This window comes from Fundulus heteroclitus, unplaced genomic scaffold (assembly GCF_011125445.2).
Source record: "Fundulus heteroclitus isolate FHET01 unplaced genomic scaffold, MU-UCD_Fhet_4.1 scaffold_56, whole genome shotgun sequence".
NCBI lineage: Eukaryota > Metazoa > Chordata > Actinopteri > Cyprinodontiformes > Fundulidae > Fundulus > Fundulus heteroclitus.
In genome coordinates this window covers 2,016,121-2,028,575 of record NW_023396989.1, presented here as the reverse complement: position 1 = coordinate 2,028,575, position 12,455 = coordinate 2,016,121, and the positions used below count along the sequence as shown (strand labels likewise).

The following is a 12,455-nucleotide window of genomic DNA, read 5'->3' as shown; positions in this document are numbered from 1 at the left end:
AGAAGCTCTGACCTCTCAGCTGGAGGTCAGCCTGGAAGCACCTCATGACCTGCAGGTCTGCGTTTAGACCCCGCCCCCTGACAGCCCTAACGAGCCTTAACGAGCAACGAGCCTTAACGAGGCCTAACGAGCAACAAGCCTTAACGAGCCTTAACGAGCTCCTCAGCTGACTCTCCTGCTGGTCTCTGCTGGTTGTGGGCAGGATGAGGATAATTAGCATCATGACTCAGGAACTCTCTGGCAGCAGATCAGACCGCTGATGGTACCAGAGCCTCAGTCTGCAGCTGGACCAGCAGAACCGACCCGTCTCAGTCTTCAGGGTTCTGCTGTGAGGTTCTGTTTCCACGCAGCAGAACCAGAGATCCGCCGGCTGCTTTCTGGGTTAAACCCTGAATTATCGCCTCCATCAGAACCGGATGCTCGGCTCTCCCAGCCGGTTCCGCTTGGTGCTGCTCCTCTTCCCAGGAGTCCAGTCCAGCCTGAGGCTGACCTCCCTGCAGCAGGAGCTGAACAGCTTCAATCTTCTCAGGCCAGAACCACAGAGTCCAGAACCACAAAGTCCAGAACCACAGAGTCCAGAACCACAGAGTCCAGAACCACAGAGTCCAGAACCACAGAGTCCAGCCTGTGGAGGATTGAGTCTTTAACGTCATCCGGGTTAAATCCAGGTGTGTCATCTGATTGGCCGCTGACTGAGGCTCGTCTACATGCAGCTGTTCACTAAAACCTGCAGCAGGAGGCGCAGGAAGGAGCCGCTCCTTTCCTCTCCAGCATCATGGACTCCTCTCTGGAGGAGGTCCCACCTCCTTTTCTCTTCCAGCCTTCAGCCGTTGAGGAATCAGCTGATTGCTGTGAAACGATCAGAACGAGGCAGGAAGTGATCGACCCAACAGGTTAAGGAGGACAGAACCAAGACCTCCTCCTCCTCCTCCTCCTCTTCCTCCTCCTCCTCTTCCTCCTCCTCCTTTACTCCAGCAGGAGGCTCCGCCCCCTGCTGTGGTTCTGGAGCGAGCGTCTGAAACAACCGCTGCCCAGATGTTTCCTCCTCCTCGGATCGTCGGCTCCTCGCCGCTGGCCTTTGATCCGCCCTCAGGCTGCGGGCCACAGACCAGAACCGGGCCACAGACCAGAACCGGGCCACAGACCAGAACCGGGCCCCCTCAGCCGGGCCGGTTCTATTCCAGGACGGACCCGCGGCCAGCTGCCACGTTCCTGCGTGGTTTTACTGCCGCCGTGGCTCCCCGCGTTCCTGTTCTATCAATAGAGGTCAGCGGCGTGTCGCTTTTACAGCCTGAGGATCAGTTTTAGCTCCTCCTGCCCCCAAACCGGGCCCAGCAGCCAGAACCTGGTTCTGCTGAGGCACCAGATCCTGGTTCTGCTGAGGCACCAGAACCTGGTTCTGCTGAGGCACCAGAACCTGGATCTGCTGAGGCACCAGATGTCCGTTCCCCTGCAGAACAGAAGGTTCTGAATGAGTTGAAACACCAGGCAGCGTCCCTGACGGCGCCCCCTACAGGCCGCGGTGCAGCAGGAAGCGGGTCGGCCACCTCAGGAGGTCTGACCTCCCAGGAATTGTGTGAACCTCCTGGGCCTCACTTTACAGCCGGGGAGGAGGTCCAAACTTAGAGCTCCACAGCTTCCCCTTTCACCTCCTCTGCAAATAAACAACCAGAGGAGGCTGCAGACCTGGGAGGTTTCCTTCTTCCTGGGTCTGCAGTCAGGGTTCTACAGCAGGGAGACGGGTTCTGCACACAGAACCATGGAGGTCCTCAGAACCTCAGAACCTCAACTCTCTGAGGGCAAATCCTCGATTTCCACATGAATTCAGTCACCGTGTTCCTCAGAGACCTGCTGGAGAACATCAGGTTTACTGCAGAACTGGGATTTGGGCACTAACAGTGGTGCTAATGGTTAACAGCGCTGCTAAAGGCTAACGGTGCTGCTAACAGTACTGCTAACGGCTAACGGTGCTGCTAACGCTGGTGCTAACGCAGTGGCTAACAGCGCTGCTAAAAACTAACGCTGCTGCTAACAGATAACGGTGCTGCTAACGCTGCTGCTAACAGCTAATGCCGTGGCTAACAGCGCTGCTAAAGGCTAACGATGCTGCTAACAGCTAACGGTGCTGCTAACGCTGCTGCTAACAGCTAATGCCGTGGCTAACAGCGCTGCTAAAGGCTAACGATGCTGCTAACAGCGCTGCTAACGGTGCTGCTAAAGGCTAACTGTGCTGCTAAAGGCTAATAGCGCTGCTAATGGCTAACGCCACTGCTAACGCTGCTGCTAACAGCTAACGGTGCTGCTAACGCTGCTGCTAACAGCTAATGGTGCTGCTAACGGTGCTGCTAACAGCTAACGGTGCTGCTAACGCTGCTGCTAACAGCTAATGCCGTGGCTAACAGCGCTGCTAAAGGCTAACGATGCTGCTAACAGCGCTGCTAACGGTGCTGCTAAAGGCTAACAGTGCTGCTAAAGGCTAACTGTGCTGCTAAAGGCTAATAGCGCTGCTAATGGCTAACGCCACTGCTAACGGCGCTGCTAACAGCTAACGCCGTGGCTAACAGTGCTGCTAAAGGCTAATGTTGCTGCTCACAGCTAACGCCACTGCTAACAGCGCTGCTAAAGGCTAACGATGCTGCTAACGGTTAGCAGCATTTCAGAACCCCCCCCCCAAACACAGGAGCCGCTGCTCCGTTAACAATAAATGCAGAAGACAAGAGATTAGAAAATCTCTGCATTAACATCTGCAGCTGATGTCAGAACCACTGACAGCAGAAAGGTTCTGGTTCTTGTTCTGGTCCTGGAGGGGGGGAGGGGGGGGGCTGCAGGAGGGGTCATAAATCTGCCCCTCAGCTGGACTGAAACGGTACCGCCTCCAGAGAGATCAGCTGCTGGTTCTGATCCGTTCCCCCAGAGGAAGCAGAACCAGGCTGGCAGCTGGTCCTGAGTAAACACTGGGCAGGTTCTGCTGAGGGTGGAGAACGTCCCAGGAAGTAGTCCGGTCCCACCTTCAGACTCTCCTAAACAACTCAATTTATTTAGAATATAAATAAATTCAGACGGGCTTTAATTCGTCTGCAGTAGAAACGACTTAAATAATAGAAAATAATAGAAAATAATAGAATATAGAATAATCTGCCCACCATCAGGCGGTTTATTGGGTAAAACAGCTGCCTGGTACCGGACCTCTGGTACAGGAACCGGGCCAGAACAGGAACCAGAGCACAGAACAGGAACCGGAGCGCAGAACAGGAACCGGGCCAGAACAGGAACCGGGCCAGAACAGGAACCGGGCCAGAACAGGAACCGGAGCGCAGAGACAGAAAGTGTAAGTCGGAGGATTACTGCGGTAATCATCATGTTCTCCAGGGATTAGACCGAGCCGCTGCAGGGAGGAGGGGCAGAACATCATCTGTCAGCGACAGACGGGTCGGACCAGAACCAGAGACCAGAACCAGAGACCAGAACCTGAGACCAGAACCAGAGACCAGAACCAGAGACCAGAACCGGAGACCAGAACCAGAGACCAGAACCAGAGACCCGGCTGGAGGTCCGTCACCAGAACAGCAGCCGGTCAGAACAAAGAAGACGGACCCGGGATGAAGGTTCTGGTGGAAACCAGCAGAACTAAAGTGAAACACTCCCTACAGGAAGTTCTCCGGGTTTGGTTCTGACCCGTTTCCCTCAGCGCCCACAGGTCCAGTTGAGGGTTCGGTTCCCTGGAGGAGGGCCTGAGTGACGGAACCAGATACGGATCAGAACCACATCCTGGAAGGAGAAGCTTTGGGTAGAGCTGCTGCCTGACCCGGATCATCAGAACTGACCAGAACCACCTGGTTCCCTCCAGACCCGTTGGCTCTGTGAGCTCAGAGAAGGGAGCGGCGCCGGGTCGGGACAGAACCGGGTCAGGACGGAACCGGGTCATATTAGAACCGGGTCAGGATCCAGGTCCATTGATCACAACAGTAGATTAGTTTCATTAAAGGTTCTGCGGGTCGGAGCTGCAGAACCTCTCCTGCTTACCGTCAGAACCAGAACGGGTCGGTACCGCTGGATGAACCGCTGGGATTCCTGCAGCGGTTCTGATCTTGAACAGAACCGCTGCTCCAGCGCCGCTCCTTCGGTTCCTGGGAACCCAAACGGGTCGGACCACATTCCTGCAGCTAGAACCGACCCGTTATCTGGCGCCGGGCCCGCGGCCCAGAACCGGTTTGGTTACACCCATGAGTGAAACGGTTCAGGACCAGAACCGGCTGACTGGCAGCAGGTCCAAACGGGCCAGAACCTCTGCTGCCTTCATTCATGTTCTGGTGTCACAGAAAGTTCTGGCTCAGCCCGGTTGGACCGGCAGGCAGAGTTCTTCTAGGAACCTTTTAACGGGTCTTAGAACAGAACTGGTTCTGTTCTGTATTTCTGGTCAGCTGGACCTGAACCGGACCCGGTTCTGTTAGCTCCTAAAGCAGCTGCAGCCTCTGGTTCTGGTACCGGGACGTCCAGGATCACAAACCGGACCGGACCAAACCTCTGGTGGTACCAGTTGGACTAGAAGGAACCAGAACCAGAATCTAGAGGGCGGAGTCCAGAAAGCTGCAGCAGAACCGCTGATAGAACCACTTTAACACAAACAGAACCTTCAGAACACGCCGACCCGCAGAACCCAACCGACCGGTACCGCCAGCCCTCTGTGACCGGTACCGATGAGACCCGACCCGCAGACGTGAGTCAGAACAAACGGATCTGAGGGAACCGCGGTGGTTCTGGACCGGGCCGAAGACTAAAAACAAAGGCTGTTGTTCTGCGGCCCGGTTCTGGTTCTGGTCAGCATGCGGGTCACATCTCAGCCCCTTTCAGCCGGAACAGAACTCTGAGCCGGGCCCAGAACGTGTTCTGACTGACAACACAAAGAGCCAGAGGCCCGGCTCGGATCGGGTCAGAACCACAACGGGCCGAGCCGGACCTCTCAGAACCCGGTGTCACCTCTGACCCGGTTACGGTTCTGAAGGTTCTTTTGTTTCCTCTCTGGGCTCGCCGTCCTGCCCGACCCGATACAGAACCTGCAGAACTTCTCCCAGGACCGTCTTTGCATGTTTCCAGAACCGGTTCCGGTCCACTTTGGACCAGAACCTGCAGATTAAAGCATCTGTCCCTGCAAACACACCGAGCAGAACCAGAACCAACATTAGGCCCAAACCGGGCCCTGCAGGTTCTGGTTCTGGTGGTTCTCCCATCCACTGCTGCAACAGTAAGACCCGGTAACAGCCGGTACCAGAACCAACGGTCCGGTACCAGAACCCAGATCAGAGGACCAGAAGGTCAAACCTGAGCGGAACCGGACCAGAACACAGAGTCTGGGTCTTTGAAGTAGGCAGAACACGGGTCAGAACCAGCACACAGCAGTCAGGCTGATTAAAGCCACCAGAACCGGGCCAGGTCCGGTTCTGTCTGAGTTCTGAGGGGGAACCAGGAACCCAGAGGAACCTCCTCACACGTCCCTGCTCGGAACCGGGAGCTTCAGCAGAACCAGAACCTTCACAGACAGAACCTTCAGAGACAGAACCAACAGGAACAGAACCAGAACCTTCAGAACCAGAACCAACAGAACCAGAACCTTCAGCAGAACCAGAACCTTCACAGACAGAACCAACAGAACCAACAGAACCAGAACCTTCACAGACAGAACCAACAGAACCAGAACCAACAGAACCAGAACCTTCACAGACAGAACCGACAGGAACAGAACCAACAGAACCAGAACCTTCACAGACAGAACCGACAGGAACAGAACCAACAGAACCAGAACCTTTACAGACAGAACCAACAGAACCAGAACCTTCACAAAGAACCAACAGAACCAGAACCTTTACAGACAGAACCAACAGAACCAGAACCAACAGAACCAGAACCTTCACAGACAGAACCGACAGGAACAGAACCAACAGAACCAGAACCAACAGAACCAGAACCAACAGAACCAGAACCTTCACAGACAGAACCAGAACCAACAGAACCTTCACAGACAGAACCAACAGGACCAGAACCAACAGGACCAGAACCTTTACAGACAGAACCAACAGAACCAGAACCTTCACAGACAGAACCGACAGGAACAGAACCAACAGAACCAGAACCAACAGGACCAGAACCTTCACAGACATCCCTGCTCGGAACCAGGGGCTTCAGCAGAACCTTCACACAGAACCGACAGGAACAGAACCAACAGAACCAGAATCTTCACAGACAGAACCAACAGAACCAGAACCAACAGAACCAGAACCAACAGAACCTAACCTTCACAGACAGAACCACCAGAACCAGAACCACCAGAACCAGAACCAGCAGAACCGGGTTACCTATGAGGGCCTGGAAGAGGTTGCTCTGGAAGATGTCGATGACGCGCTGGATGGAGAGACGCAGCTGGCGGTCCTCAGTGAGGTTCAGCTTGGTGCGGTACTCCTGGAGGAGGAGGAGGGCCCTCTGGGCGTCTGGGGGGGGGGGGGGGGGGGGGGGGGGGGGGGGGGGGAGGAGGAGGGAGGAAGAGGAGGGAGGAGGAAGAGGAGGAGGAAGAGGAGGAGGAGGAGGAGGGAGGAAGAGGAGGGAGGAAGAGGAGGAGACAGTCAGTCTGGGCTCCATCAGCTTCTCTGCAGCAAACACAAAACTCATTTAAACGTTTCAGACGGAACGCTGGAACCGGATCAGAACCGGTACCGAGGGTCCACCGTCTGACGGCGCTACGCCGACCCAAACGGGTCGCTGCGTTCTACACCAGAATTTTAGCGCTTATCGGGTTTTATTGGTTCTGATCCGCCGATTCCAGACGCTTCTGCAGCTTCTGACCCGGTTCCCTGATGAGACCCGGTTCCCTGATGTGACCCGGTTCCCAAACGGGTTGAATTAAGCAGAACATCATTAGAACAGAGTGGATCCAGAACCTCTCAAACCGTCCAGAACCAGAACCGAGTTAAACCCACTTTACCTGCAGCCAGTAAAAACAGAGACCCGTCAGTTTACAGCGGATTTAGAGTTTAAATAAAGGAACTGGTTCCAGGAACTGGTTCTGGTTCCAGGAACTGGTTCTGGGAACCTGCCGGTCCGACCCGAGGTTCTGGAGCTGAACGTGTCAAACGCTCGTTTTTCTGCAGCTGACGTCGTTTAATCTCCTGCTAAACGTTTAACGGGTGGAACCAGAACTGGGTTCTGATCCGTTTCTGAAGAGAAGAAGCTCAGCGGTCCAAAAGGACAGAACCGAGCCTGAAACGTTTTTACTCCCTGACTTTTAATCAACTTTGGCTCCAAGAACCTCCAGCAGAACCTCCAGCAGAACCTCCTGCAGAACCTTCAGCAGAACCTCCTGCAGAACCTTCAGCAGAACCTCCAGCAGAACCTCTGGGCTCCTCTGGCACCAGGCTGCTGCCTTTAACTTTATTAATAAACCCCAGAGTGCATTTAAAGCAGAACAACAGAACATTTTCATAATGTCTCTGTTAATAATAATAATAATAATATTAATAATAATATTAATAATAATAATAATAATAATAATAATATTCTGGTTAAAGGAGCTTTATGACGCCGCAGTAACGTTTCTTCCCATTTTCTGGGTTATTTTTAGTCTTTAGTCAAGCCGCCCCAATTAGAAGTTGGTTAGCAGCAGCAGCTAGCAGGCTAGCTGGCGCTGAAGTTCTGCTGCCGCGGTTCTGCTGGGCCCAGCAGGGCCGAACCGGGCCAAGGTGGGCGCCGGTAGCCCGGGCCTGACCCGGGTTAGTGCGGCTCTGACTTTCTGACAGTTTTCAGGGTTTCTGCTCGGCTGCCGTTCAGTTTTCCTCCTCGGCAGGTTAGCGCTGAAGTTGGCCTCTGATTGGATCATGTATGGAGGACCGAAACTGACAGAATAATAATAATAATAATATTAAATAAAAAAATAAAATAAAATTTTATGGATAGTGGATATTAGGAGCATTACGGTACACTGTGTCACTGCCTGAGGACCCCTGAGCTGTCTACCAGACTGCCTGACTGTAATGTCTAAACTAGAAGTGCATTTATGTAAGGCAGCCTAGGTACGCGCTAGCACCAATAAACCTAGTAAATTAATTCAATACAAAGTTTATTTTATGTTAGAAACAGTGTAGTCCAGCTACTCTGTCCTCCCCACAGAGACGGATAGAGAGCTGTGGACGTGGAGGAGAGATATAACACACAGAATATTTAATGCGCCTTATGGTCTGAAAAATTTGGTATATATGCAATAAATAAACATTGAACTTACAATGTACAAAATTTAATAATTTTACTTCACCACATTTTATAAATTGACCATTTTTTTCTTTTATTTCCATCACAGTACTTATTTAAGCATTAGATTTTACTGCCTTTATTTTTTTTCCTTGAATTTCGGTACCATGTGCAGCACCTGTGTGTAGATCATGCCTGCACTTCCTGTTTAATAGCTCGAGTAATTATGGAGGAAACGGAGCCTCAACTTCCCTCTGATTGACCAATAGCAGAGGAGCCACCAAATGAAGGATCACCCGCATAATATGCATAATTAGGCAAAAATGCAGACAGGACATATTTTTAAATAATGTGAACCAAATAAATTGGAAAACTTTAAACGAAGACAATAACATTTCTATTTCCCCCTCCTTTTTAAAATAATTGGTACATTTTAAGTTATTGGTTAATTTATGGGGATATTTATATTTTTCAGTTTTTATTTTATTTCTGTCAGTTTCAGACCTCCATACTGGACACGACTTTTCTCTCAGATGTTTTTATTCTGACTTGAGAGTCAAAACTTCAGCCTACGGTTCAGTTGCAGACATCCCACCACTAGTGGGCGCCGCTGTGAACGCAGCAACAAAGCAGCGACGGACGCAGCAGAACCACGGAACCATGGGTTTGGTGAGAACCAGGTTCCACAGAGGAGGCGGTTCTATCTGCAAGCGACAAGCGCCTTGCTCATGGTCGCCTTTCTGAAAGGGGGCGGGGCCAGATTAGACCTTTTTATTGAGAACCGCGGCAGCTCTTCATCGCTTCACGTCTGAGCTCCGACGTTAAAGCTGAACTTAATTAAACTGGTTTATTGTGTCGTGTCAGAATATTTCAAACGTTGGTCTGACATATGATTAATTTTAAATTATGACCAATGAAACTCGCAGCTAAATCACCACTGGACATGTTTCTTTAATATATATTATTGTACGTTTAACAATATATAGTAGTTTTAGTATCCAGCTGCTGGCGTATCGCACCAGAGCGTCCTTCGCTTCACATCTACTCGCCGACTCGGCTTCCTGAGAGCAGCCAGCGCCCCCTGCTGGAGGAATTTATCTTATTACTGACAATAACAAGCTTATTTGGCAGTTATTTTAACTCATAACAGTAATGTTGTCTCAGAAACTAAAAGCCTAATAACTACTTAGAGGTTTAATAAACTCTGAGGCTGTTTCCATCCTTAATAAACGCTTTAATGTCTTAAATAAAGGAGAAGAACCCGGAAGTCCTTGAGAGGATCTGCCATCCGGACACCAACTTCAGCCGCTTAGCCCCGTTAGCTGCCAGTCTGGACCGCTTACCTTTCTTCCTGACGGGCATGTTCGGGCTCGGTTCGGTTCGGTCCGGAGCTCACAGCGACACATACACGGTGCCCCACGGGGCTCGCTGTCCCGCCGTAAGATCCCGGGACACCGGAGAAAACGCCTCCGCTACGGCGCCAAGTTGGTCGGAACCGGACAAACTTCCCGACCCGTCCCAGATCCACCCAGAACCGACCCGGTACCGGACCGGGACGGAACCACGCAGGAAGCTACGATCCCCGGAGGGGGGGGGGGGACCCCGACTCTCGCTGCCGCACTCCCCGCCTCAGAGGCTCCCTGGCCGGGGGGCAGACGCCGGTGGAGGAGGCAGTCCGGCTCCAGCAGCCGGGATCCGGGATCCGCTCTGCGCCAAAGTCCGAGGAAACACACCCAGTTCCGGCCAGGCGGGGAGGAGCTGCCCGCCGCCGCCGCTCCGGCTCCGGCTGCAGAGGAGGAGACCGAGCCGCTCCGGAGCTCCGCACCTCCTTCCAGGAAACCCGGGACAAAGTTCGGAGTCCAGCCCGGAGGAGGCGCTCCGGACTCTGGTCCCGCACCGCCCCGCACGCTTTACGGCGCCGGGAGCCGCCGCCTGAGAGCCGCACGCGTGTCCAGCGTCCCGAGTGGAGCGGTGCTCCTGTCTGCTCCTTCCGCTCCTCCTGCTCCGCTCCTGCAGCCTGCAGCTCCCACGGATCCCAAACTTTCCTCCAAAATGGCGTCTGGCTGAGCTGCGAAGGGAACCACGTGACCCAGGAGCCCTCCTCCACCCGCCGCCCAATCAGGCGCTCACCTTAGGAGGGGGGGGGGGGGGGGGGGGATGAGGAGGAGGAGGAGGAGGAGGAGGAGGAAGAGGAAAAGTTTGGAAAAGCAGGAGGAGGAAAGGAGGAAAACGTGGAAAAAGCTGTTTAAAGAAACAGGAAACAGAACCAGAACCAGAACCGGTCCGGACTCAGAACTCAGCAGCTGATGTTCTCCTCCTCCTCCTGACCCGCTCCTTCTCTCCAAGCCCAGTGAGGAGGAGGTACAGAACCCCCCCCCCCCCCCCCCCCCCCCCCCCCCCAGAACCAGTCCTCCATCAGCCGTGACCCAGAAGTGGTTCTGGTTCTGGTCCGGTGTCCTGCATCGGGCTGCTGGTCCTTTCAGGTCCGGTCCTGTTCCTCTGGTTCTGCTGACTGCCTGATGGAAACATCTCCTGGTTCTGATCTCCTCAGTGGGCCCCATCGTCACATGGCTGAGGTTCTGGTCCAACAGAACCGTCTTTGATCCACCTGGAGAACATCAATGAACCCAGCTGATGTGAAACAGAGGAGAATAATTCTGGGCCCGGCCCGGTTTGGTCCAGAATAATTATTATGCCTCGGCTCCTGGGGAGGTTCTCCCTCAGAACCCACCAGAACATTTACGTCTGGTTCTAAAGCCCAGACACCAGAACCTGAGGGAGGAGGCAGCTGAGGAGAAGAACCCTGATGGACCTTCAGAAGCCTGAGGATGTGGACCGGTACCACATCAAGAACATCAAGAACATCGCCTTCCTTCTGCTAACAGAACACTTGATGTTTAGATGTTCTACTTCCTGAATTATCTCCTCCTCCTCCTCCTCCTCCTCTTCCTCACCCTGTCCTTTCCCTCTCCAACATGGCGTCCATCACCAGCTCCATGGACCTTCTCCACAGTCTCACTCTTCTTCCAGTGTTTCCTCCATCTCTCCTCAGAACCTCTCCAAACATCTCAGCTTGGTTCTCCAGGTGGACATCCAGACCTTCCAGCCTCAGCTCAGGTTCTGTCCATCCTGCTGCTGGTTCCTCTACCTGGAAGATCTGGAGAAGACCCAGAACGCTGGAGGTAGGTCCGGTCTGGCCTCACAGAGGAGCTCCAGGGGTCAGAAGGTCAGGACCATCAGGACCATCAGATCTCTGAAGAACTCTGAAGGTCTCCCTCAGCCTGAGGCTTCCGCTCCACAGAGCTGAGGTCTTTGGTCAGAGGTGGAGCTGGCCTGGAGTACATGAAGATGATGAAGATGAAGTACAGAGGATGAAGATGAGGTACAGAGGATGAAGAGGATGAAGTACAGAGGATGAAGATGATGACGATGAAGGACAGAGGATGAAGAAGATGAAGATGATGAAGTACAGGGGACGAAGATGATGATGATGAAGTACAGAGGATGAAGATGATGAAGATGAAGGACAGAGGATGAAGAAGATGAAGATGAAGTACAGAGGATGAAGAAGATGAAGGACAGAGGATGAAGAAGATGAAGATGAAGTACAGAGGATGAAGATGATGAAGATGAAGGACAGAGGATGAAGAAGATGAAGATGAAGTACAGAGGACGAAGATGAAGGACAGAGGATGAAGATGAAGTACAGAGGATGAAGATGAAGTACAGAGGATGAAGATGAAGTACAGAGGATGAAGATGAGGTACAGAGGATGAAGAGGATGGAGATGAGGGACAGAGGATGAAGAAGATGAAGATGAAGTACAGAGGATGAAGATGATGAAGATGAAGGACAGAGGATGAAGATGAAGTACAGAGGATGAAGATGAGGTACAGAGGATGAAGATGATGAAGATGAAGGACAGAGGATGAAGATGATGAAGATGAGGTACAGAGGATGAAGAGGATGGAGATGAAGTATAGAGGATGATGATGATGATGATGAAGTACAGAGGATGAAGATGAAGTATAGATGATGATGATGATGAAGATGGGCCTTTGTGGCCCAGATCAAAGACGCCTCCTTTATTTTTAGAGCCTCATGTTTAATGGATGAACCTTCAGCCGCTGGTCGCCGTGGAGACCTGCAGCTGGAGGAGAGAGCTGGAGACGGGTCAGAACCAGGCGGGCCAGAACCAGACGGGTCAGAACCACGCGGGTCAG

General features: G+C 52.7%; 1 protein-coding gene across 13 annotated transcripts in view; it reads right to left on the bottom strand.

The window, feature by feature from the left end:
• The window catches only part of LOC118556340 (discs large homolog 1-like protein), a 63,592-nt gene extending 53,290 nt beyond the window's left edge, over window positions 1–10,302 (bottom strand). For 8 of the 13 annotated variants that reach the window (XM_036133023.1, XM_036133025.1, XM_036133028.1 and 5 more), the window contains exons 1-2: window positions 9,576–10,302; window positions 6,351–6,482 (exon numbers count right to left, since the gene is read on the bottom strand). In XM_036133023.1, the coding sequence (XP_035988916.1) occupies window positions 6,351–6,482; window positions 9,576–9,594 (151 nt within the window). In that variant the 5' untranslated portion in view covers window positions 9,595–10,302. The remainder of the gene's footprint in view (window positions 1–6,350; window positions 6,483–9,575) is intronic. The other 5 variants (XM_036133032.1, XM_036133035.1, XM_036133031.1 and 2 more) reach the window with 2 other exon arrangements.
• Window positions 10,303–12,455: the final 2,153 nt, after the last annotated feature.